The sequence below is a fragment of the Propithecus coquereli genome, unplaced genomic scaffold (genome assembly GCF_000956105.1).
Source record: "Propithecus coquereli isolate 6110/MARCELLA unplaced genomic scaffold, Pcoq_1.0 Scaffold178, whole genome shotgun sequence".
NCBI classification, from domain to species: Eukaryota; Metazoa; Chordata; class Mammalia; order Primates; family Indriidae; genus Propithecus; species Propithecus coquereli.
This window is the reverse complement of record NW_012142523.1, coordinates 2,731,752-2,753,922: the sequence shown is the minus strand read 5'-3', so window position 1 is coordinate 2,753,922 and position 22,171 is coordinate 2,731,752. Positions and strand designations below refer to the sequence as shown.

The window sequence follows — 22,171 nt, the reverse complement described above, 5'->3', positions numbered from 1 at the left end:
TCACCACACACTTTCCTGTGCGTCTCTCTCTCCCCTTCTCATTAGGACACCAGCATACTGGATTAAGGGCCCACCCTACTCCACTGTGTCCTCGTCTTAACTTGTTACATCTGCAAAGACTATTTCCGAATAACGACACCCTTGTAGGTACCGTATCTAGCTGGACATGGTGGCTCACACCTTTAATGCCAGCACTTTTGGAGTCTGAGACAGGAGGATCGCTTAAGGCCAGGAGTTCGAGACCAGCCTGGGCAACATAGCAAGGCCCCATTTCTACAAAAAAAAAGAAAAAATTAGCCGAGCATGGTGGCATACACCTGTAGTTCCATTTACTCAGGAGGCTGAGGCAGGGGGATTGCTTGAGTGTAGGAGTTCATGGCTTCAGTGAGCTATGATCTAGCCACTGCACTCCAGCCTGGACAACAGAGTAAGACCCTATCTCAAAAAAAATAGAACTTCAACATATCTTTTTGAGGACACAATTCAACCCCTAACAGGAAGCTAGTCCATATTTTCTACACTAACACTATCATATCATACCACCATGTCCCCTGGGGTAAAAGGGTGGTTGTACTGTTCTGAGAACAGGAAGCCCTGTGTCTAGGTGAGGCTGAACAGCAGACAGAGAACAAGCACTTACGAGGTGACACATGCTGAGTGCAGATCCTGGCTCCGTCACTTTCTAGCTCCATGACAGGCCATGGAACCTTTCTAGGGCTCTGTTTCTTCATCTGTGAAATGGAGATAATAACACAACCAGGGTCACAGGGGTCCTGTGAAGATTGTTAGACAAAAAACGTGAATATGAGAAATGTTGCACATCGCGAGGCACTTAGCGAGTAACTGATGGACCGGTCCATTGGTAGTTCAATGAACGGGCCGTGCTGGTGCGTACGTTACACACAGCAGCTGTGGGGCCAAGGGAGGCGCACCCGATGGGAAATCATGAGACCTCGACTCGGGTCCCAGCTCTGTCACTCACTGCTTTGAAAAGAGGAGTGCATTTGGAGGCAGAGTTTCCAAGCTTTCCCCCATTTCTGAAATTCTATGGATGTTCAGTAGTGAACGCTCCCAGAGTGGGAGGAATGATCCCGTGTCACCCGCATGCCCTTAATCTGTCCATATTTTGCCAATGGTTTGGGAAAGACGTAAATAGCATGAACTTAAAAGGGATGACAGTACCAGTCAGCAAACACGGTGCAGAAAGATCTGGATGGGGGTAGAGCTGTTGGCTAAACGAGTAGGATGAGATGAAGTGCGAATAAGTATCAGCCTCTAGAATTTATCCCGGGGAGTTAGTTGCGCTCTCCTCCGCCTCGGTCGGGTGTCAGAGCATCCGGCTTAGATGTGGGGACCGCAGCTTGAGATGGATAAGGAGCAGATTTAGGCCAATCCCTGTGGGAAATGTTGATGACCCCGAAGATTTACTTGGGGGCAGAGTAGTTAGACTCAGGAGACTCGAGAGCTGTGTCCAAATATTTGAAGAGCTGTCGTGTAGGAAAGAGGAGTTAGATGTGTTTGTTGTGTTTCCACTGGAAAGAAGGGGACATGGCATTTGTGCAGAGCCTACTGTGTGCCTGAAGCTTTATGTTCATTATCTGAGGGTTTTCTAGGTGTCATGCAAAGGCTCAGGGTACCCCGGGGACCACTGAGGTGGGCTGGGGCGTGCCTGGGAGCGAGGGCTCCGGCCCCACCTCCATTTCTTCTCCTTCCTCCTCGTTTATTCCTTGTGAGCCTTCTTTTAAGAGAGGATTCGTAGCTGAACACTGGTTTGGAAGACACTGCTTCATGTCATTCAGTGCTCACGAGACGGGCTGAGGAACGAGGCGGCCCCCGTGTGCGCAGTGCAGGGTGTGAGGCAGAAGGAGTCCAGCTTGTGGACGGCCTGACAGCCTCACAAAGCCTTTGCACTTTGCCCAGTGGGAAGATGAACCTTTGAAGGGTTAAATCGGGCGGGCCTGCCTTTTCCTTCCTCTCCCTCCCACCTTGGACTCTTTGTCCGAGGGGCGAAGCCTGTCGTTCTGTTGTTCCGCAGCTTCGTGATGGGGTGAGGAGCCCCTCTGCTGCAGGAAGGAGGCGGGCTGAGTCCCCTGGCACCCTGATGTGAGCCCTTGTCCCATGTGACCCCTTGTCCCTGCCCGTCCTGCTCTCTGGGCGTCCTCCCCTCTCTAGCTGCTCCCCCGCAGCTGCCGCAGGCTGCTCGTGCCCCTTCCCAGGCCTGTCCTCAGCCTTCAGTCTCCTTGTTCTAGGGCCTTCCGCAGTTGCTCGCCTCAACTCCCATGGCTTCAGCTGCAACCTAAACCTGGTGACTTCTGCCTGTGTCCCCCACTTGTATTTTAATCTACCTGTTACACATTTCTATGTGGCTTCCCCCACAGACATCTCAAACCGGACCCTGCTGTGTCAGTCAGCTGCCGTAACAAACCACCACCAACTGACTGGGTGGTTTAAACAACAGAAATTAATTTTCTCGCCGCTCTGGAGTCTCTTAAATAGAAGTCCAAGATCAAGGTTTGGCCGATTTGGTTTCTGGTGAGGGCTGTCTTCCTGGCTTGCAAACGGCCACCTTCTCGCCACGTCCTTGCGTGGCCTTCCTGGGTGCGTGCACACAGAGAGAGCAAGCACACGAGCTCTGTGCTGTTTCTTCTTATAAAGACACCAATCCTATGAGATCAGGGCCCTGCCCTTATGGCCTCATTTAGCTTTCTTAGTGGCCCCATCTCCAAATATAGTCACACTGGGGGTTAAGGGCCTCAACATATGAGTGAGTCCATAGCACCGTCCAAGCCAAGCTAGCCACCCCCACCCCCATCCACAGCCTGCCCCTGTGTGCCACCTCCAAGAAAGCACCACCAGCCAGCCCTTCGCTACGCCCCGTCTCCGCCTCGTCCTTGTCCCTCCCCCTCCTCTAACTCCGCTCCCGGCTTCTGGCGGTGCTCCCTCTGCAGCACCCCACTGCTCTTCCTCTGCTGTGGTTGAGGTGGTCCCACATCACCCTCACGTGGATGACGGCACAGTCCCCCCGACCGGCAGGGCTGTCTCTAGTCCTCTCCCTCCATCCCCCACCCATCTGCCACACGGAGCACAGTGATCTTCCCAGAATCCAAATCTGGCACAATTCTCTCCTACTTAGAAAAAAAAATTAAATGACAGCTTCTCATTGCCTTTAGGATAAAGTACAAAATTTTTCATGTAGCATCCAACATTCTCCATGATAATTATTCTAAACCAGTTCTGGCTTCTGTGAATCTGTTCAAGACAGAAATTACAGTTTATTAATCTCCCCAGTGCTACAGGGCCTAGCCCAGTGCCTGGCACGGGGGGCGTGCCCAGAAAAGCTTGCAGAACCCAGTTGTAATGACTCTTTGCACGGGCACGCTCAGGCACCCTCCTTGACACCCTCTTAATTCCCTCTTGGGCCACTTTACCACCTTCTGGTGCTCGGGTGCCAAAAGTCCACGTGTTCTCTGTTGTCCCTGTAGGCTTTGGGGCTGGACAGACCCAATTTATAATCAGCCTCCTTCTTTGACTTCTGTGTGCCAGTCCTTCCTTGTCACCTGTGCAGGGGGACTGATGAACGTGACCTCCCCAGGTCTCCTGAGGACTCAGTGTAGTGAAGCACCCAGCACAGGGCCCGGCATTCAGTAAGCGCTCAGTTGAGAGCTTCCCGTCCCTGTGTCCCCAGGCCTGCGGCTCTTCTTCCAACCTACACCAGCACTGCCTGAAGCTTCAGAACTTCCTCCATCCCCCTCTTAACCCTCCTGGTATTCCAGCTCCTGGGGACTGCCACACACGAGAGCCATCTCGGTTCAGGGACGGGAGGGTAGCTGGGATGCAGGTGTTCCACAGGATGGCATGAGGCTCTGGGGGCAGAGACCTCCTTTATCCCTCACTTCCACCTCTCCCTCAGGCACACCTGGCCACATCATCATCAACACCCCCTCTGCCCCAGTTTGGGCAAAGAGATGCTACCTTGGGGCAGGCAGATGGTACTGCAGTATCGCCCCTCCTCCTCGTTAAAAGTATGAGCCCTGGTGGAAAAAAATTGGGACATCGACTTCTCAGAAATCCTTCCAATTCTGCTTGTCACCATCCCAGGTTGGGGTGGGGGCGGGGACTCATGATCTATCAATATCTGAGCACTCCGGGCCTAGAAGCTCAGTCTCCCTCCATGGGGGCAGCCAGCTGCGGGAAATGCATTCATAGTTGCAATTGCTTTGCTTCCCAGTAGAACAAGAAATATTTAAGGAACAGGCAATTAGCACTTACCAGAAACATTATAAAATTACACACAACTTGCTAACAAGTCTTAACATCAATCTGGAAGTCTCCCTGCTTCCTCATTGGAGTCTGGGATATGGCAGCCTAGTGCGGAGGCTTGGAAGGCCGGCCCCGGGGGAGGAAGGAGCTGGGCCCCGGACCCGGAGACAGGAGGGAGTGAGGTGGTGGGGATTTTGCAGAAAGGATGCCCAGCGGGCCAGGGGACTAGAGTTAGAAATGAGCTCATCTATTTATTCAACATTGTCTGAGGCCCTGTGATGTGTGGCAGACGCTGTTCAGGACATTGAGGCAACAGAGAAGACAAGACAATCTCTGCCTTCTCTTAATTCGTAATCTGTTTTCCATAGAGTACAGTAAGTGCTAGAAGATGGGGAAATACAGAGGCACGGCAGCTAGTCTTGCTCAGGGGCATCAGGGAAGGCTCCCTGGAGGAGCTGAGGTCTGAAACTGAGACTTGCTTGAAGGATGAGAAGTTTGTCGAACATCCCTGAGAGGAAGGACAGACTGGCTTAGAAAGCTGACATGTGGATAGATTGAGGTTCAAACCTCCATAGGAATGAAGTTCGAGAGCAAGAGGGCAGAAGAGGGCCAACACATGCCCTGTGCAGGCAGGACCACACCCCTTCTCTGGAGGGCCACTGTGCGGGCACTGCTGAGCTGCCGGGAAGAGGTGGTGTTGGAGAACAAGGGTGGCCAACCAGCATCATTGACCCCGCCCGCTCCGGGACACTGCCCTTCCTATTGTCAGATGCCGCGCCCAGGGCCACTTCTGACCTCTCCCCTGTTATTTTCAGTACACCTCTGCTCGTCGGGTCCCCATGAGCTGGGAGGCCAACTTTGGCCAGGAAGCATGTTACTAAGACACTCATTGAGCTTCCACGATACCTTTAAAGGTTTTTCAGGCACTGGGAGACAAAGTTTAGCTAGATACAAGCAGCAACTGCCCCTTCCCAGAAAAACCCAGTGAAATCCAGTCTGTTCTGGCCCCAGAGGCTGGGCAGACAAACAGCAGGGATGCTGCACCATTAAAATTTCGCAGGAAGTAATTTGTCCATGAGATGTACTCTCTAAAAACACGGACTGTTGCAAATGGTAAGCTCCAGTTTGGGGCTGATGCAGGCAGCTTGGAGGCTACTTAAATGTCCATATTCATGTCTGTGCCCAACCTCCTGTAGCCGGCAACAGACCCTTGACAATGCTGCGGAGGAAGGAGATGGGGATACCGTCACCCACTTCGTCCATCCACAGTTCCATCGCATTGGTGGAAACCACGTGCAGAGAGACATGGCGGCCCCTAGAGGTACACTTACAGCTGCGGGTTCTCTGGCCTCCTGGTGCCCTTCCCATCTTGGTTCTGGAGACACAAAGAACAGAAGGGAGGGGAGCCCTGGCTTCAAGGGGCTGACAATTACAGGATAGAGTTCAAATGATGCATCACTCATGGAACCAGGCCCTTCATGGTCCCCCTCCGGCCACCCCTCCAGCCACCTCTCTGGCTTCTTCTCTCTCTCTCTTTTTTTTTTTTTTTTTTTCAGGGTATAGTGAGGGTACAAACATTATGGTTACACTTTATGTCTTTGCCTCACCCAAGTGCGGGTTAAAGGCATGCCCCTCCCCTCTACAGTGCTCCCCATGTCCTTTAATTGCAGATTTACCCCCCATCCCCCTAATCCCTGGAGAGTATTTCTGCCATGTGATCACCCTAGTGTTGATCAGTTGGTACCAATTTGATGGCGAGTACAAGAGGAGCCCATTCTTCCGCTCTTGTGGTGCCTCACTTTGGATAATGGGCTTAAGTTTAATCCAGGAAAGTATAAGAGGTTCTAGATCACTATCGTTTCTTATGATTGAGTAATATTCCATTGTAAACATATACCAAATTTTAATAATCCACTCATGGATTGACAGGCACTTGGGTTGTTTCCACATCCTTGCAATAGTGAATTGTGCTGCCATAAACATTCGGGTGCAGATGTCTTTATCGTAGAATGTTTTGTGCTCTTTTGGGTAGTTGCCTAATAGTGCTATTGCTGGATTGAATGGTATTTCTATTTTTAGCTCTCTGAGGTATCTCCAAATTCTTTTCCACAGAGGTTGCACTAATTTGCAGTCCCACCAGCAGTGTAAGAGTGTTCCTGTCTCTCCGCATCCTCGCCAGCATTTGATGTTTTGGGATTTTTTGATAGAGGCCAATCTCACTGGGGTTAGGTGATATCTCATTGTGGTTTTGATTTGCATTTCTCTAATGATTAGAGATGTTGAGCATTTTTTTATATGTTTGCTGGCCATTATTCTGTCTTCTTTCGAAAAGTTTCTGTTCATTTCCTTTGCCCATTTGTTGATGGGGTTGTTTGATTTTTTCTTGTTGATTTTTTTGAGTTCTAGATAGATTCTGGTTATCAGCCCTTTATCAGATGTGTAGTCTGGCTTCTTCTCTCTTCACCAGCACTTGAACTTCCCACCACGCTGAGCTTCTAACTCTTCTCCAGACACTCTGCTCTCGCCCTCCATTTCTCCTTTCCCACTGCTTTCCTTCTGTTCTTTCCGCCACCCTCCCCTCATCATTCCTCAAACGTGTATTGAATGCCCTCTCTATGCTCTGCACCCTACTGGAGACCCGGGTATAGACAATTCAAAAACATCATCTGTGTCCTCGAGAAATGTACTGTTTAACAGAGAGACACAAACTGCAGAGAGAAACACACGCCTCAAACTATTACCATGGCTGTGATAACAGCAACGTCCAAGGAGCTGGGGGAGAGAGAAGAGCAATGAAGTTGCCTGGGTGATTCGAAGGAAGATCCCAGATTGGGACGCACTTGCCCTGACACTGAAAGATGACTCTGTCTGGCAGACAAGCAGGGGGTGTTCGTTTCGGGACGACAGGACAGCAGGCGCCAAGTTAGAGCCGCATGAGAGCCGGCTGGGCTCTGCAAACAATAGCAGCAGTAATAACAGTGAGGAAACACCGGCTAGCTCCCGGTCACACACCACGTGCCGGGCGTCTTGACAATTGTCATATCTGTGAGCTCATTTAATCCTCACAGCAACCTTGTTATTATGACCACTTCCATCTTGCAGATGACAAAACTAAGGCTCAGAGAAAATAAGTAACGTGCCCAAGGCCTACTCCTTCGAGTCAGAGCCAGGATCTTGGACTTGGTGACACCAGAGCCCTCACCCGCTGCCACTGCACGACTCCGCCTCCCTCCACAGCACTCGGTCTTGTGGTGTATGAATCTCAGGGTTGGTGATGGCCAAAGATGAGGCTGGGGTGGGCGAGGGTCCTGCCATGCCAAGGAGTTAGGGTTTTAATCTGCAGATTTTAGGAAGCCATGAAATGATCGATGAGTAGGGGACAAGAATGACCAGATTTTTATTTCTGAGCAGTCTTGGGCTGCTTTGTAGAGTGTGCAATAGAGGGAAGAGGCAGGGGAAGCACCAGGCCGCTACTGCTATCCAGCGAGGGGTGGCCTCAGGCAGGGAGAGAAAGGATGGAGAGCAGAGGGTGCTGGGCGTTTAGGAGGAAGAGCCGACATGAGGGGCCTGGGGAGGGGAGGGCGGGGCGGAATCCAGGCTGATTCCCAGGTTTGGACAGTCTCCACGGAGCCTGTCCGGTGCTCCCAGCCAGAGGCCAGAGCTGCCTCCTTTGCTGTCCCACACGTCATGTGGTCAGGTCTACACCTCCTCCACTGCCCTTATCATTTGTATCGGAATAATGTCCACACCCACCTGACTCTGAATTCTCCAAGGGCAGGGACCATGGGTCAGGCAGCTCTGTACTTAGCATGGCATTTGGCACAGTTTCCATGCAGAAATGGGAAAACTCGTACATTAAACAGAATATCCTCTGTGTCCCAGGCACTGTGCTAAGTGCTGGGTACACAGTGGTGTGCACACAATATGTACATGAAATATGACCGATGCCTGCCTTCATAGGGCTTACTTTCTAGGGGGTGGGGAGACAAGAAACAAGGAGGCCAACCTGGGAACAAGCCAGCTGGGAACAAGGGGGCTGAGTTGCTGAATCAACTTGTCCCCAAAGCCTAACTCAGACAGTGAGCTCCAGAGGGACAAATGTTTACCCTTCTATCCTGCAGCTCCACCCCCAATGTCTAGGACAGAAGCCAGTAAAATACACGTTGAGTAAGTAGGTGGAGAGTCACGAGGGGCAATCGGTGCTAGGAAGGGAAAGAAAAAGTATTGGGTGAGGAACCTGTGGCCTTGGGGCCACACGTGGCCTTCTGGATCCTTGAGTGTGGCCTTTTGACTGGATCCAAATTTGACGGAACAAATCCTTTCAATAAAGGAATTAGTTCTGCGAAGTTTGGATTCGGTCGAGGGGCCACACTTGGGGATCTGGAGGGCCACATGTGGCCTCGAGGCCACAGGTTCCCCACCCCTTATTAGGTGATGTTTTAAGCTAAAGTCTGTTAACGTGAGGAGCCAGCCATGTGAGAGCAGGAGGAGGGGACACTCGGGCTGAGGGGGCGGTGAGGAAATGGAGGCGCAGATGACGTCCCACCGGCTTGGAAGGGCAGCAGGTCCGTCTTCCTCCCAGCCGGGCTTCCCTCCTTGGAGCTCATCAAATACTCAGTGAATTTATAGGGACCCACAATATGGTCCCATCTGTACCAACATGGTGATGAAAGAGGACTCCAGTTTGCTATTAGGAATTGAAAGATTCAGGGAGAAGACAGTGAGGGCAATCATAAAGGACGGGGGTATGCGAGGACACTGAGTGGCAGGGCCCCATCACGGCAGAATTCTTTGGCGTCGTAGAAACAATTGTGTCTTGTTCCCCAGTGTACTTTTGGTAGACAAAAGCAGAGAGAAAGAGGAGAGAAACATTTATAAAATGGAATTATATTAAACCAGATAACAGGAAATTGCATGTGTGATTTTTCTCCAAGTCAAAATTCCATTTATCTACTCCCAGTTCTGGGTCCTGACGTCAAACTTGGTCGGCACTTGACCAGAAGGGCCAAGGTCAAGCACCTTTCAGGCGGGGCAGTGGGGCACAGGGAGCCCTCTGCGGGAAGGCAGGGGCCTTGGTCCTTGTGTCACCAGCAGGAGTTGACCCTGGGCTTGGAGCAAAGGCTCAGGCAGGACAGGAGGTGTGGGAGGGACAGAAGCGAGCCTCCAGCCCCCTCTGTCTTCCTGGCGAGAGCTCCCGAGCTGTCGCTCCACCCTGCTCTACTCTTCCTCTCTCCTCCACCCGATCTTGGTTCTCTGGTCAACACATCCCACTGTATCTTAGACCTCTTTGCCAGATGCGTCCTTGAACCTGACTTCCCCTCCAGGTCACCATTACCCTGTGGCCCTCTCCTGCACTTGCAGCTCGCTTCTTCACACCCGATGAACGTCACATTCCAGAAGGGGCTCGTGCACTTGCCATCCCACCCACGTGCAAACTCCTTCCCCTCTGTCCTGCTGTTCGCAGCTCTGCCACTTTCCACCCTCCCCATCCCTGTCACGGGGCCCTCCTCTCTCCTCCAGGTATTTGCCATCCCTTTGTTTCCCACACCTTGACCTTCTTGCTTCCTTTCAGTGCTCCACCCTGGCTGCAGCTGGACCTGTCATGCAGCCCCTCTGAAATCTCAGCTCCACCCCGCCACTCCCTCCGCTCCCACTCCCCACACTGTCCTTGAGCTCTGCTTGCCCCATCGCCCCCTGCTCCCTTCACCTCTCCTCCAGCCCCAGCCCCTTGGCTAACGCCTTGGCCTTTCTTCTGACCACACCCTCGGCTCCTTGGCCTGTTGTCCTCTCTGTTCCCCAAACCCAGCCCCTCTCCTCAGCCTGTCTTGCCCCCCTTTTCTCCACTTCTGCAGGAACAAGTCACACAGCCCTGCTCCGTGTGTTCCTATGGATGAGAGACCTCCTGGTCTCTAAGGCTATCCCTCCCAGCATGGCCTGGGTCCCGTGGCCCTGCCTTTTCTGGGGCCTCGTGCTCAGAATGGAGGGAAATTCCCCACTTCCCCTCCGTATCCTCAGTTAACTATTCAATACCCCTCATGTGTCTATCTATCCCTATCTATCTATCTATGTATCTCCCTCCGCCTCCTTTGTTCTTCTCTAACATTTAAATATGGTCAAGGTTCTCCCATCTTAAAACTATTTTAACCACCACCCCCCAAGCCATACGCCTCAGGAGATGCAGCCCGATTTCTCTCTCCCCGCTCACTGCCAAGAAATTCTTGTTTTGAAAGTCATCTGCTCGTCCTGCATCGTCCTCCCCTTCTGCCATTGGGTGTTGGCCCTGTCGTTCCACTCAATCTACTCCTGCCAGTATCAACGGTGACCTCCTTTCGCTAACCTGCTTTTCCATCCTCTCAAGACTTCCCTGCAGCGTTGGAGGCTGTTGGTCTCCTTCCTGAACCTCATTCTTCCCTGAGCTTCTGTGACCCCACTCTCCTCGGGATTTAGTCTAGCCTTCTGCGAGGCCCTACGATGTCTCCAACAGTCTTGTCCTGGACTGACACCTCTTCTCCTCTTCTTGGGTGGTCTCCTCCTTCTCATGGCTTTTTTTGCCATCTGTGAGCTAACTTTCTAGATCAGACTTCTCTCCTGAACTTCAGACCCATGTAGCCACTTTCTACTGGGTAATTCTACTCCAAGATCCCATCAGCACCTCCAAACAGAGCACGCCCTACCGATGACCCTCGGTTCAGACCTGTGCCTCCTCCTGCACTCTCGGCTCAGTGAAAGCTCACCCAGTGCCCAGGCCAAGCCCCGCAGGCGTTATAGACCCGTGCCCCTCCTTTGCCCCATAGCCTCACTCCCGGTATGGCCCGTGGCTTCTTCTGCTCTAGACCTCCCATCCCCTCTGCATGTGCCCAGTCCAGAACACCATTAAGCATCTCCCAGGTTATCTTGAGCCTCCCACTAGAATGGAGGCTCCATGGAGGGAGGGCTGGTGTCTGTCTTGGTCTCCATCATGCCCCCATGCCCAGCACAGTGACTCACACTAAGTAGATACTCAAATGTTTGTTGAGTGGATGAATGATCTCCCTGCCTCCAGCTTGCTGCACCCAGACCATTCTCCAGACAGAGAGATCTTTCTCAAATATAAAATCTTAAATGCTGAATAGAATGAAGCCCTGTACTGACTCCCCTTCACCTACTACCTCAAGTCCAGTCTCCCAAGCAGACTGCAAGGCCCTTTTGTGGGTGGGCCCTGCCCACTCGTGCCTTTTCCAGCCTCATCTCTTCTCACCTTGTAGAAAGTGCTTGTGCTTGTAGAAGGGCGGCATGGCACAGGGGTTGAGAGCCCTGGAGCCGCATAGCCCGAGTGTGGATCTCAGAGCCACTTCCTAGCTCTGAGGCCTTGCATGATGGCATGATATCTCTGTGCCTCAGTTTCTCACCTTCAAAATGGGGGTTACTGAGGGTGAGGGCGAAAGAGTCAGTCAATGTAAAGTGTTCACAGTGGCTGCTGGCACGTAATCAGTGCACAAGTCACTATAGTTATATAACTGAAAGTTAGTTGTGATAATAACTGTTAGATAGTTATTGTCACTGCCAGATTGCTGTCCTACAGTCTCACCTCCTGAACTTGGCACAGGTTCTCCCCTCCACCTGGAGGGCCCTTCCCCTCCCTTCTCACCTGCTATTCCTTTCACCTTGCTGGCTCCTCTGCCACCTTCAGGCCCCAGCTTGGACATCACCTTCTTCAAGAAGTCTTCCCTGACCCAGGGCTGGGACTAGGGTGAGGTGAGCAAGACACTCGCAGGGCCAAAATTTAAGGGTGGGGGGTGCAAAAAATTCAGTAATTAAGATAAATATTTTAATGCAATTTTTAAAAAATCAATATTAATGCAAAATACCCATGATAAAAACAAATCAATGTTTTAATTAAAGACAGGCTCCGACAGGGCTGGGACTGGGATGAGGCAACTGACTTTAAGTTGTCCTCCAAGTGGAGGGTCGGATCCAGGCTTACTTTAAATGTTGCTATTTTTCTTTATTGTGGATTGGATTTATGGAATGAATTGTGATTTTCTTAAAAAATTGCACTAAGATACAATTTGTCTTGATTACTGAGTTTTTGGTGCCCCCTGAAATTTCGTACGTGAGGCCAGTGCCTCACTTCCTGGACCCTATTCCCGGCCCCATCGTCCAAGATTGAGTTTGGTGCTTCTCCTGTGTGTGTCCGTAGCATGAATCATATGTGTCATAAATACCTGTTCCTTGTCTGTTCACTCCTTGAGAGCAGAGACCGTGTCCAGGTCTCAAGTGTCTAGTACCAGGACCGGCACACAGTAGATGCTTACTATATGCTCACGATTGCACTGATGGCAAGAGAAATTGGGTGGGTGTGGGCATGTGCACAGGGCAGTGCCTACACAGCAGGAGGGCTGGGAAGGAGCTTTCTTTCTGCCCTAAGGATGCTTGGTCTCTTGAGCACAGGCAGATGCACCACATATGTATATCTTCTACAGCATGGTGGGGTCTTGCTAGGAAATCTGAAATCTAGGTCCTGTTCCTGGCAGCAGAATCCGGCTCTGTCTTCAAATGCTGGATAACTTTCTCCAGGTCTCAGAATGACTGCAGTGACAGCTCTCACATCCCAGGGTCTTGCATCCCAGGGAGCATGTCTGGGGACATCTGGAAGGAGGGTCCTGCTGCTTGCCTTCCTAGGTCAACTTGTCAAAGGGGCCCCTTCTTCCTTTCCTTCAGATGCCCTGGAGCTCTGGGACCTGGAGCACAGGGGCCACCTTCCCTGGAAGGCCCCAGAGTAGCCTCCCCCACCCCGAGCAGGAGCAAAGCCAGCTTCAAAGGGGGTTCAGATGTGTTTCCAGCAGGTGTGTGCAGAGGGCGAGGCCAAGGGGATGTGGGGGGTGGGCTGGCTTGCACTTGGGATTCCTCAGACCTAGCACGTGGTCACACAGACCCACCCCACTGGAGGACCCTTGATGTCTGACACACACACACACGCACACACACAATCCCAGTACAGAATGCCTTGTCTCCACTGAGAGCTGGCACCCTAGTTTTGGGGTTAACATGAATGCAATAGTCAAGAGCCCATCCATATATGACAGTGCCTGGGGCTGGCACAAGCCACCCTGATAAGCCTGCAGACGCCCCGCAGTTGTGGTAAGAAAGCTTTTGCAGAATCACCCATGACAGGGTCACACACACCAACTTTGGGGACCATGGCTCCAGACAGCTCTTAATGGTGTCTACATAAAAGGCAGGGCTCCTTTGTCCTGAGAACCCTGGGAAAGTGTCCAAAAACCTCCCCTGATGACTGCAGGCCCTTCTCTCCCAAGTCACAGGGCTGTCACTGTCCTCACCTCACAGTCTTGCACTTCCTTCATGACTTCCTGTCATTCCTGCAAGATGCCTTCCTCCCTGGGAACAGATCACCTCTCCTTCCCCTCCTCCTCTTCCTCTTCCCCCCACGTCCACCACCTCCTTCATCTCTCACACACTAAGCACAGCATGGGTGGAAGTGGGGGTGACTCTGGAGGAAACTCCAGGGACTTGGCCAGGACAGACTCCTTTCCAGAAGCATCGGGGGCCCGGCTGACTCCTGTGAGACAGCCAGCCTGTCCTGCCCACTGAGTCTAGGCCCCTGGAGCCGACTCAGAGAACCCACTCCACGTCTGACTCACCGCTGTTGACTCAAGTGAACTTTAGACGCATACTTCATGAGTCATTTGTTTCATTTTACCTGTTAACATCTTAAATCGAATTAAAAAAATCTTCATGAAAGTGCTTCTGCATCAGAAGGTAGTGAATGTTTATTCTCATTAAATCTCCAGTTTGGGACAAAGGCAGGCAGAGAGAACCGGCTGCCTTGTTGTCTTGTGCTCGCCTTTGCTGCCCAGGAATGAAGCGTACTTACCATCTCTCAGTAATCCAGATCAGTAACCCCGATGCAGGGTCAAGTTCAGTAAGGAAATCTCCAAACTTTGGGACTTGTTAGCCCCTGGGACAAGGAACCCACAAAGTATGCAGAACCACCTTCCCGGAATGAAAATACCCGAGCAGCCAGAGCACTTTATGTGGATGCAAAGTCCCAGGCGTTTGATAACTGCCAGGCCCGTTCGTCGCAGGGTGCTGTGTTGAAACAGGACATTGCAGGATTTCTCGTGAATCTCGTGACTTCTAAGAACATTAGTCCTACCTGTGTCACTCTGAGCACTGCCTCCTGGAAGAAAGGCAGCAGAGTGTGTCATGTGGACCTCCAGCTCCAAGAGAGGTATAAAGTCACCTTTTGTCTCTGTTTTCTCATCTTCCTGTCTTTCAGAGATCGAGCAGGGCAGTTGCGGTGACCCTGGCATACCTGCCTATGGCCGGAGGGAAGGCTCCCGGTTTCGCCACGGTGACACGCTCAAGTTTGAGTGCCAGCCTGCCTTTGAGCTGGTGGGGCAGAAGGCAATCACGTGCCAAAAGAATAACCAGTGGTCGGCTAAGAAGCCAGGCTGCGTGTGTAAGTGAGCAGGGACGAGGCTACGCCAGCGTCCTCGCTGACAGGCGGGGCCCATTTCCTGGCTAGTCTAGGGGCCCCATCTCCGGGAACCTTGCAGGTTGTGACAACTGCTTCCCTCTGCTTGGTTTCTTCTATTTCTTGGGATGTTGCTAGTTGGGTCCTCATTTCCAGCAATAACATAGACCATGGCACTGAGAATAATTGCTGTTGACATTCGGGGACCTTCCTCAACGCCGTCTTACCCTCCCTGGTGGTCCTTATAAGCAAGATAGATACCACTGTGGCTTGGCCCAACAGACACAGACCCAGACACTTCCCGCTACCCTCATGGCAGCCACTGACACCGTACAATCAATCAGGGTGGGAGGGATGGCATGTTTGTGAGATTATAGACTCTGTACCAGCCTCTGGGACCCCTGGGAAACCATGGCCTTGCCAGATATAAAGTTTCCTAAAATCGCTTCCTCTTGTATTGGATTTAGGGAAGGGCGGAGGATCAAGCTATCTTTGGATTCTTGATCTTTTGGGGAAGGGGGTGGAGGTGAGTGATCTGTTCTGTGGAGATAACAAGGAAGCCCTTCTTCCTTCCTCTTGGACGGTCTGACCATACTCTGCGACACAAAGGATACCTTAAGTCTTCAGTCACAGTGGGATTGGCAAGTGTGAGGGGCTGCATGTAGTCAAGGGAGGCTCAGGCATGGTCTCTGTTGGAAAATCAAAGGTTCCAGCTTCTCTGGCACATCACCTCTTCTCCTTCGAACCCTGCCACCCCACCTCCTCCATCTCTTTCCATTGGCTTCTCTCAAGGAAAGGCAGATAGCCTGAACCTCTGGTCCTTCACCCACCTCAGTGGGCTTCTCGGGGCCTCTGAGTTCTGCACACTAGAGAATCATGGCCCCTGGGGGCTGGGGAAGGACTAGCCTGGTAGACCATCAGGGTCTCTGTGATGACTGAGAGTTCGTGAGTTGGTTCATACCACAGTGATTATATCTTTCAAACGATAAAAAAAAAAACCTCTTTGTCTAACAAAGCATTTTTGATGACTTTTGAGTTTATTTATATAAAAATTCTTCAGAGGTTTAAAGATCAAATCACTCTTAGGTACACATTGAACAAATCACCCTTATTGAAAAAAGAATTAAATTGCATGACATCTGCCCATCTCTGCTCCCCAGTGTGGTTAGGATATAGAGCCCAACAGCATTAGCCTCTTAGCACAGTGGGACCGTGGGCCAGGAAGAGCTCAGGGCAAGCCGGCACAGAGGCTCTGACCACTGCAGAGACCAAGGCCAGGCGGAAGTGCACGGGCAGGGCCCTGCAGAGGCAGGCTGGAGGCAGGGCCTGAGAAGATAAAGGCACAGGCTGTGGGAACCCCAGGTACCGTGGGGGCTTAATCTCTGAGATCCGTCTATATAAAACAAGGCAGGGAGAAATGGAAGAGGATGGAGCTCTGGGGAAAACAGCTGGTAGGAATGAAGTAGGAAGCAGAGCCGGCCAGCTTCTTGGGACCAGGATAAGGTTTCCTGCCACATAAGCTGAGTGATGCAGGTGACAGAATGCTACCTGAGGGGCTATCACTTGAGTCCTCCAAAAATGGATTGGACCCTTTGGCTCTTAGGAGTGGTTTTAGACCATCTTTCTGAAACCTTCCCTAAGGGCAGGAGACCTTGAAGTGCCGCTCAGTGGGCCCTCCCTTCCCGCTGGCAGCCTCCAGCAAGCTGGGTACTGCTTGCAAACAGCTGAGAAGAAAAGAGGACAGAGCTGTCCCCACAAGGGTGGATCAGTGCTCCCTGTGGTTCAAAACAAGGACAAGGAGCCTGAGGTTTACCCATGAGAACTGAGAAGCAGGCACTCTAGGGGCCAACATGGCATTTCTTCTGGACGATTCTGGGATACAAGAAGATGACATACCCAGGCACTTCCATCACTCAAGTTTGTCTGGACATTCAAGTGTGACAGAACAAAGCTGGAGTCTCAGGGACGCTGGCTTCAGTGGAGGAGGCCACGGGAAGCCAACTAGCCATGCTTTTGTACCACTTAGCAAGGTCACATTTGCATTTCACGCAGGCAGGGAACTGCCACCTGTACACTCTCTACTGAGCACCCGGGCCCCTAAGCTGGTGCTTTTATAGGTCCTGAGCTTTGCCCTCAAGGAGCCCACTGTCTAATTGGGAGTGAAAGGATGGAGATAAGAAAGCCCTGGTGCACCGAGATCTGGATTCAAAATCTAGAGACCTTAGTCCTAGCTCAGCCTACAACTGAGGCCAAGGCATCTCTCTGCCTCTCTGGATTTTTTTTTAAGAGATAAAGTCTCACTCCGTCACCCAGGATGGTGCAGTGGTAGCATCATAGCTCACTGTAACCTCGAACTCTTGGACTCAAGTGATCCTCTTGCCTCAGCCTCCCGAGTAGCTGAGACTACAAGCCCACACTACCATGCCTGGCTTATTCTTATTTTGTTTTTTAAGAGGCAGAGTCTTGCTATGTTGCCCAGGCTGGTCTCGACCTCCTGATCTGGATTTTCATTTACTGATCTATCCAATAGGGTAGCACTCCATTCTGGCTCCAAAAATTCTAAGCCTCCTTGATCATATTTATCAAAAGAGGTCGCTATGGCATGACCAGTCCTCCCATCTTCCACAATGAATGCTTGGAAACTTCTTCTAAAAGTGGATCATTACAGTGCAGGTCATATTTGATTGAGGGACAATGTTAAACTTTGGCATTCTACTCTTGACTTTAGATCAACTATATCATGGTGTGTGACCAATGGAAAAGGGACAACATCTATAAATGCCTACAAAAATATAAAATATTAAGGTCTACCTCTCTGTTTTTAAAGTGTTCATAAATATATATACAAAAGCTCCTCTAGCAAAAGTCAGCATAAGTGTCCTAAATTTCCCAACACATTAGTCACAATAAATATTAATGCAATACTTAGCAAACAAACTGCTCTTTCCTTATTAGAAGTTAAAAGGAGATTGGGGAAATTATTTTGATGGCTCAAATTTCTTTGAACAATTGTCTGAAGAAATGCAAAGCCGTACATTGTTCTTCTCTTGAAACATTTTCTTCAAAACAATTCCTTACTTAAGGAATTACCCTGCCAAGGCTACACAAGTACACTCTTCCTTCATGTTCCAAAACATTCTCTGTAGCAAGCAGAGACTTCGGAATCATTTCATTGGCTTATGAGTGCCCTCGCAGTAGTGGATGCTCAATACGTAGTCTTTTTTATTTAGGTTTTTAAGAAGATGATACATCTCACAGTGAAAAGCATTTTGAAAGAAAAGATGGAGCCAGCTTCTTTCCTCTCACTCTCTGATCCTCCTTGGTTAATTCACATCTCCAGGGACCAATGCTCAGAATCAGTGGGAAGTAGTGCCACTTTCCATCCATTTGGCAGGAGTTACTGAATGTCTTCCCTGTGCCAAGCACCATGCATTGGATTCAGAGCTGTTCGGTCTCTGCCTAGGAAATGTGCTCACCCCAGCTGTCCTGGTGAAAGGACAGGCTTTGGCCTGTTGCACAAAGCTTTGGCCAGGTTGCACATACTCCTGACCTTCCAGAAGCTCTTCCCGTTCCTTACCCGCTTCCTTGCAAAAGCATGGTGAGCCTTTCCCATACAACCATGTCCAGTTATCCCTCCGCTACAAAGAGAAACAACGGGAAGGAAGATACAAATAACTCTGATGGTGATTTGCACAATACTTGATGCTTTGTTGACAGGCTAGCAGAATACTTCACACTTCATAAGGAAGCCAGAAAACCAATTATCAGTCCATTAGCAGCCACTTTCAGAAGAAGTTTCAAAACAGCCTTCACCAGAGATGTGCGCCAAGGCTGCAGGAATGCATGCCTTCCTTTACCATCTTGCAAACCACCATAGAAGGTGTGAATCCTAATTGCTCAGTTCTTAATGTGTGTGGCATATGCGTGGAATGTGAAGGCAGGGCCTACTGGGATGTATACAGTTGAAGTTACAAATCAGCAGTCTAATCTCCAGAGGTCATGGGAGGAAGGATTGGAGCCTTGGGTGCATAAAGAAAATGCCCAGAGGATACAGGGCTTGAGCTGTGCTTTAAAGTGCTGGGAGGCAAAGGAAGATGTTCTAGACAGGGATGCTATGGGAAATGGCCCTCTCCTGGTGTCTTCCTGTCCTTCCCCTGTGCATTCCTCCCCACCTCTCCCACCTTCTGCTCTGGCCACACGTGCATGGGCGCGCACACACACACACATTTCTAAAGGAAAAAGGAGTGACTTGGGTCACAGGGTCCTCAGGAAGCTGGTCTCTCCATGGGCCGTCACTCTAGGGTAGGGTTTCTCAACCTCAGCACTGTTACTATTTCAGCCCAGACAATTCTTTGTGTGGGGCAGTCTTGTGCTTCACAGAATATTTAACAGCATCCCTGTCCTCTACCCGCCGAATGCCAGTAGCACCCACCCCACACAACAGTCGTGACAACCAAAAATGTCTCTAGACGTTGCCAAATATTCTCTATGGGGAAAACCATCCTATATTAATAAGAACTACTGGACTAGGATAACTTGGTGTCGTCAAATTCCAAATAGGAAAGATCCTGTGGATTTGCATTTTAAGTGAGGCTACTATTAAAGTCTGTAGCATTATGGCAGTGAGAAAGCAAGGGGTAGAGGAGACACTGGTGTTCAGTAAATGTTTTATGTCATGAATCATGGAAGACATGAATTATCCGTGCAATTCTATGATGAATTTATTCTCTCAATTTATAGGTGAAAACAAAGTTCAAAGAAGTAAGGTAGCTCACACAAAGGCTTTAGAACTGTTAAATGATGGGCTAGTATTTGAACTATTAATTGACAGAGCAACAATTCGAACCCTGGGTCCTACGCCAAGTCCTGCATTCTCTGTGTTGTACCGGATTTCTGGAATCCCAGGGGTCCTTTGAAGAAGAAATGACAAATAAGCCCAGGACAAAACTGTTGGCTGAGTTACTCCCATGAAGTAACAGAAGTTGTCAGGAGTTAGACAAGTTCATGAAGGATAGGTCTATGACCCTTATTGGAACTGTATCAATATTGTATGCCAATATGCAATATAGTGGAATTGAAACCTTTTCCTAATCTTTACTTTTTCTCGTTCCTTCTACCCATCCATATATCTATGCATCTTGATTTATTGAGAACCTACTACATACAAAGTCAGCTGAATAAGAGGGTATGGCTGTTTTTGGTCAAGTTCTAAACTGCAGAGCCTTTGGGGACGACCCTGCTCAGGTGGAAGGGCCGAACTCTTAGCACCATGTGCTATATAAGGTGCTAGAACTCTGTTTCAAGGAGTATCTGGAGCTCTTAGCTCAAGCTGATACTCAACACAGACTTTTGGTTGAGTATTTCAAATGTTTAAATTAATTCAATGGTTTAAAGAAATTAAAAAGTTTAAGTAAATGAAACACTCTTATTCTGCCTCCCTTAACCAAAACCGGTTTCAAATTTGGCCACTCTTTTTTGATTCTTACCCATCTACACACATATTTCACGTGGTCTTAATCTAAGTGAACCTAACACATTGCATTCTGTGTTTTAAATTCCATGTTATGGTGTGTATCTTACCATGTTCCTACATATCTTTCATAGTTATCCTTCGTAAGATCTATGGGATATTCTGTCTAGTGAATGGACCGTGACTTATTCAACCAATTACGTTCAATTATGTTTATATAAGGCTGTAATGAACATCCTCATGCATGCGGCTTTTTATTCTTCTCTTTAATTATTTCCTCAGGATAAATTTCCAGGAGTGATGTTATCGGGCCCGAGCATGAACATTTTTATAACTCTTGACGTATACTGTTACATGGCTCCCCCAAAATGTTGTACCAGTTCATAATGCCCGCAGCAAAAGCTGTAACATTAAGATTCATACAATGTGTTGTCTTCCCATCCAGAAACATGGCATGTCTCTCTTTTATGTTTGTCTACTTTCACTTTTCTAAAGATAACAACTTTGTGGTTTTCTTCATCTAGGTCACATAACTTGCGTGTAAACTTTATCAGCTTCACTAAACCTCAAGTATTCATGGGGCCTTTTAAAAATTGCTAATTTAACAAGTATAAGTTGAAAATATCCTTACAGCACACCCTTGCTTACTACTATAAAGTGCCAAATGTTATGATAAGTGCTGCGCATCCAGAGAGAAACTGGGCACAGTCCTTGACCTCAAGGGGCTCTCTCCATGTGGTCCCTGTGCTTTACAATTTAGTTTTTCAATGAGAAAGCACTGGTGACACAGATGCGTTTAGGTCCATTCTTTTATTGGACACATATTTATGGAGCACCTGCAACATGGCAGGCATCGTAGTGGATGCTGGACAGAAAAGCGGCAGCCCCTCTTCTTAAAGAGCATAGACTTAATGTCATCTCCGTTAGAATAGTTAGGAGGACACAGTTGGGGCCCTGCTGGAAAAGGAGACCTCCAAGTTGGCAGTGCTGGGTTCTGGGAAAAGCCGTTGGTCTTGGGCCTATGCAAAAGGGAGACATTCTGTGGATACGTTGAGCCGAGTGTGCGCGCACACACACATGCATGTCACACACACACACTTGAGTACTTGGATCTGGGTACTTGGGTTTGCAGTAGTTTCTAAAGGGGTTGGCTGCTGCCAAATGGATGTGCGTGAGGTAGGGAAGCAGGGCCCATGGGAGCAGAGTACAGAGCAAGACTGCTGGAATGCCACAGGCCAGAGGCATGTCCCTGCTGGGGCAAGCGATAGGAGAGGGGGTTCAGGAGGGGTACCAGGATTTCCATTACAGGACACCAGATGGGGACTTCAGTCCTGGCCTTTCTCCAACCAGCCTGGGTCCAGCCCTGTCTAGCAGGGACATGGAGCAGTTGCTATTTGCAATCTCTGCATAGCGATTATCTGTACTGACACGTGGCTACTAGACCAGGGTGTTGGTATTTTCATTTGAAGGCACTCTTTCCATATTGTGGCTAGAAACTCTTAATGGTATTTTATATACATATTTTCCCAGTCTCATTTTCTTTTCTTTTCTTTTTTTTTTTTTTGCTTTGCTATTTTTCATTGTGTAGTTGTTTTAAACATTTTTATATAGACAAACCTCTCAATATTTGTGGTTTCTCTTCAAAGCTGACAAAGTTATCATTCTGCCACAGATCTGAGAAACAGTTTGTTCTATTTTTGGTTATTTGTCAGTAATTTGATTTTTAAAAAATATAATTTGTTAATCCATCTGGAGTTTATTTAGATGAATGTATAACATTGTCCAAACTATTATGCAGTTTTCCAACACAATTTATTAAGTAATTCATTTCCCTTTTGATTTGAGGGAAATGAATTGTTTTATTACATACTGAATTCTCAAATGTAGTTAAGTCTGTTTCTTGAGTCAGCCACTTTGTTCTGCCACTCTATTTCTATCTGAGCACCGGTACTGAATAATTTTAA

General features: G+C 49.4%; 1 protein-coding gene across 1 annotated transcript in view; it reads left to right on the top strand.

Moving 5' to 3' along the window:
- Positions 1–22,171, top strand: part of CSMD2 (CUB and Sushi multiple domains 2) — a 587,354-nt gene that overhangs the window by 329,622 nt on the left and 235,561 nt on the right. Inside the window, exon 13 of the mRNA XM_012642214.1 lies at positions 14,540–14,722. Within this exon, the coding sequence (XP_012497668.1) occupies positions 14,540–14,722 (183 nt within the window). The remainder of the gene's footprint in view (positions 1–14,539; positions 14,723–22,171) is intronic.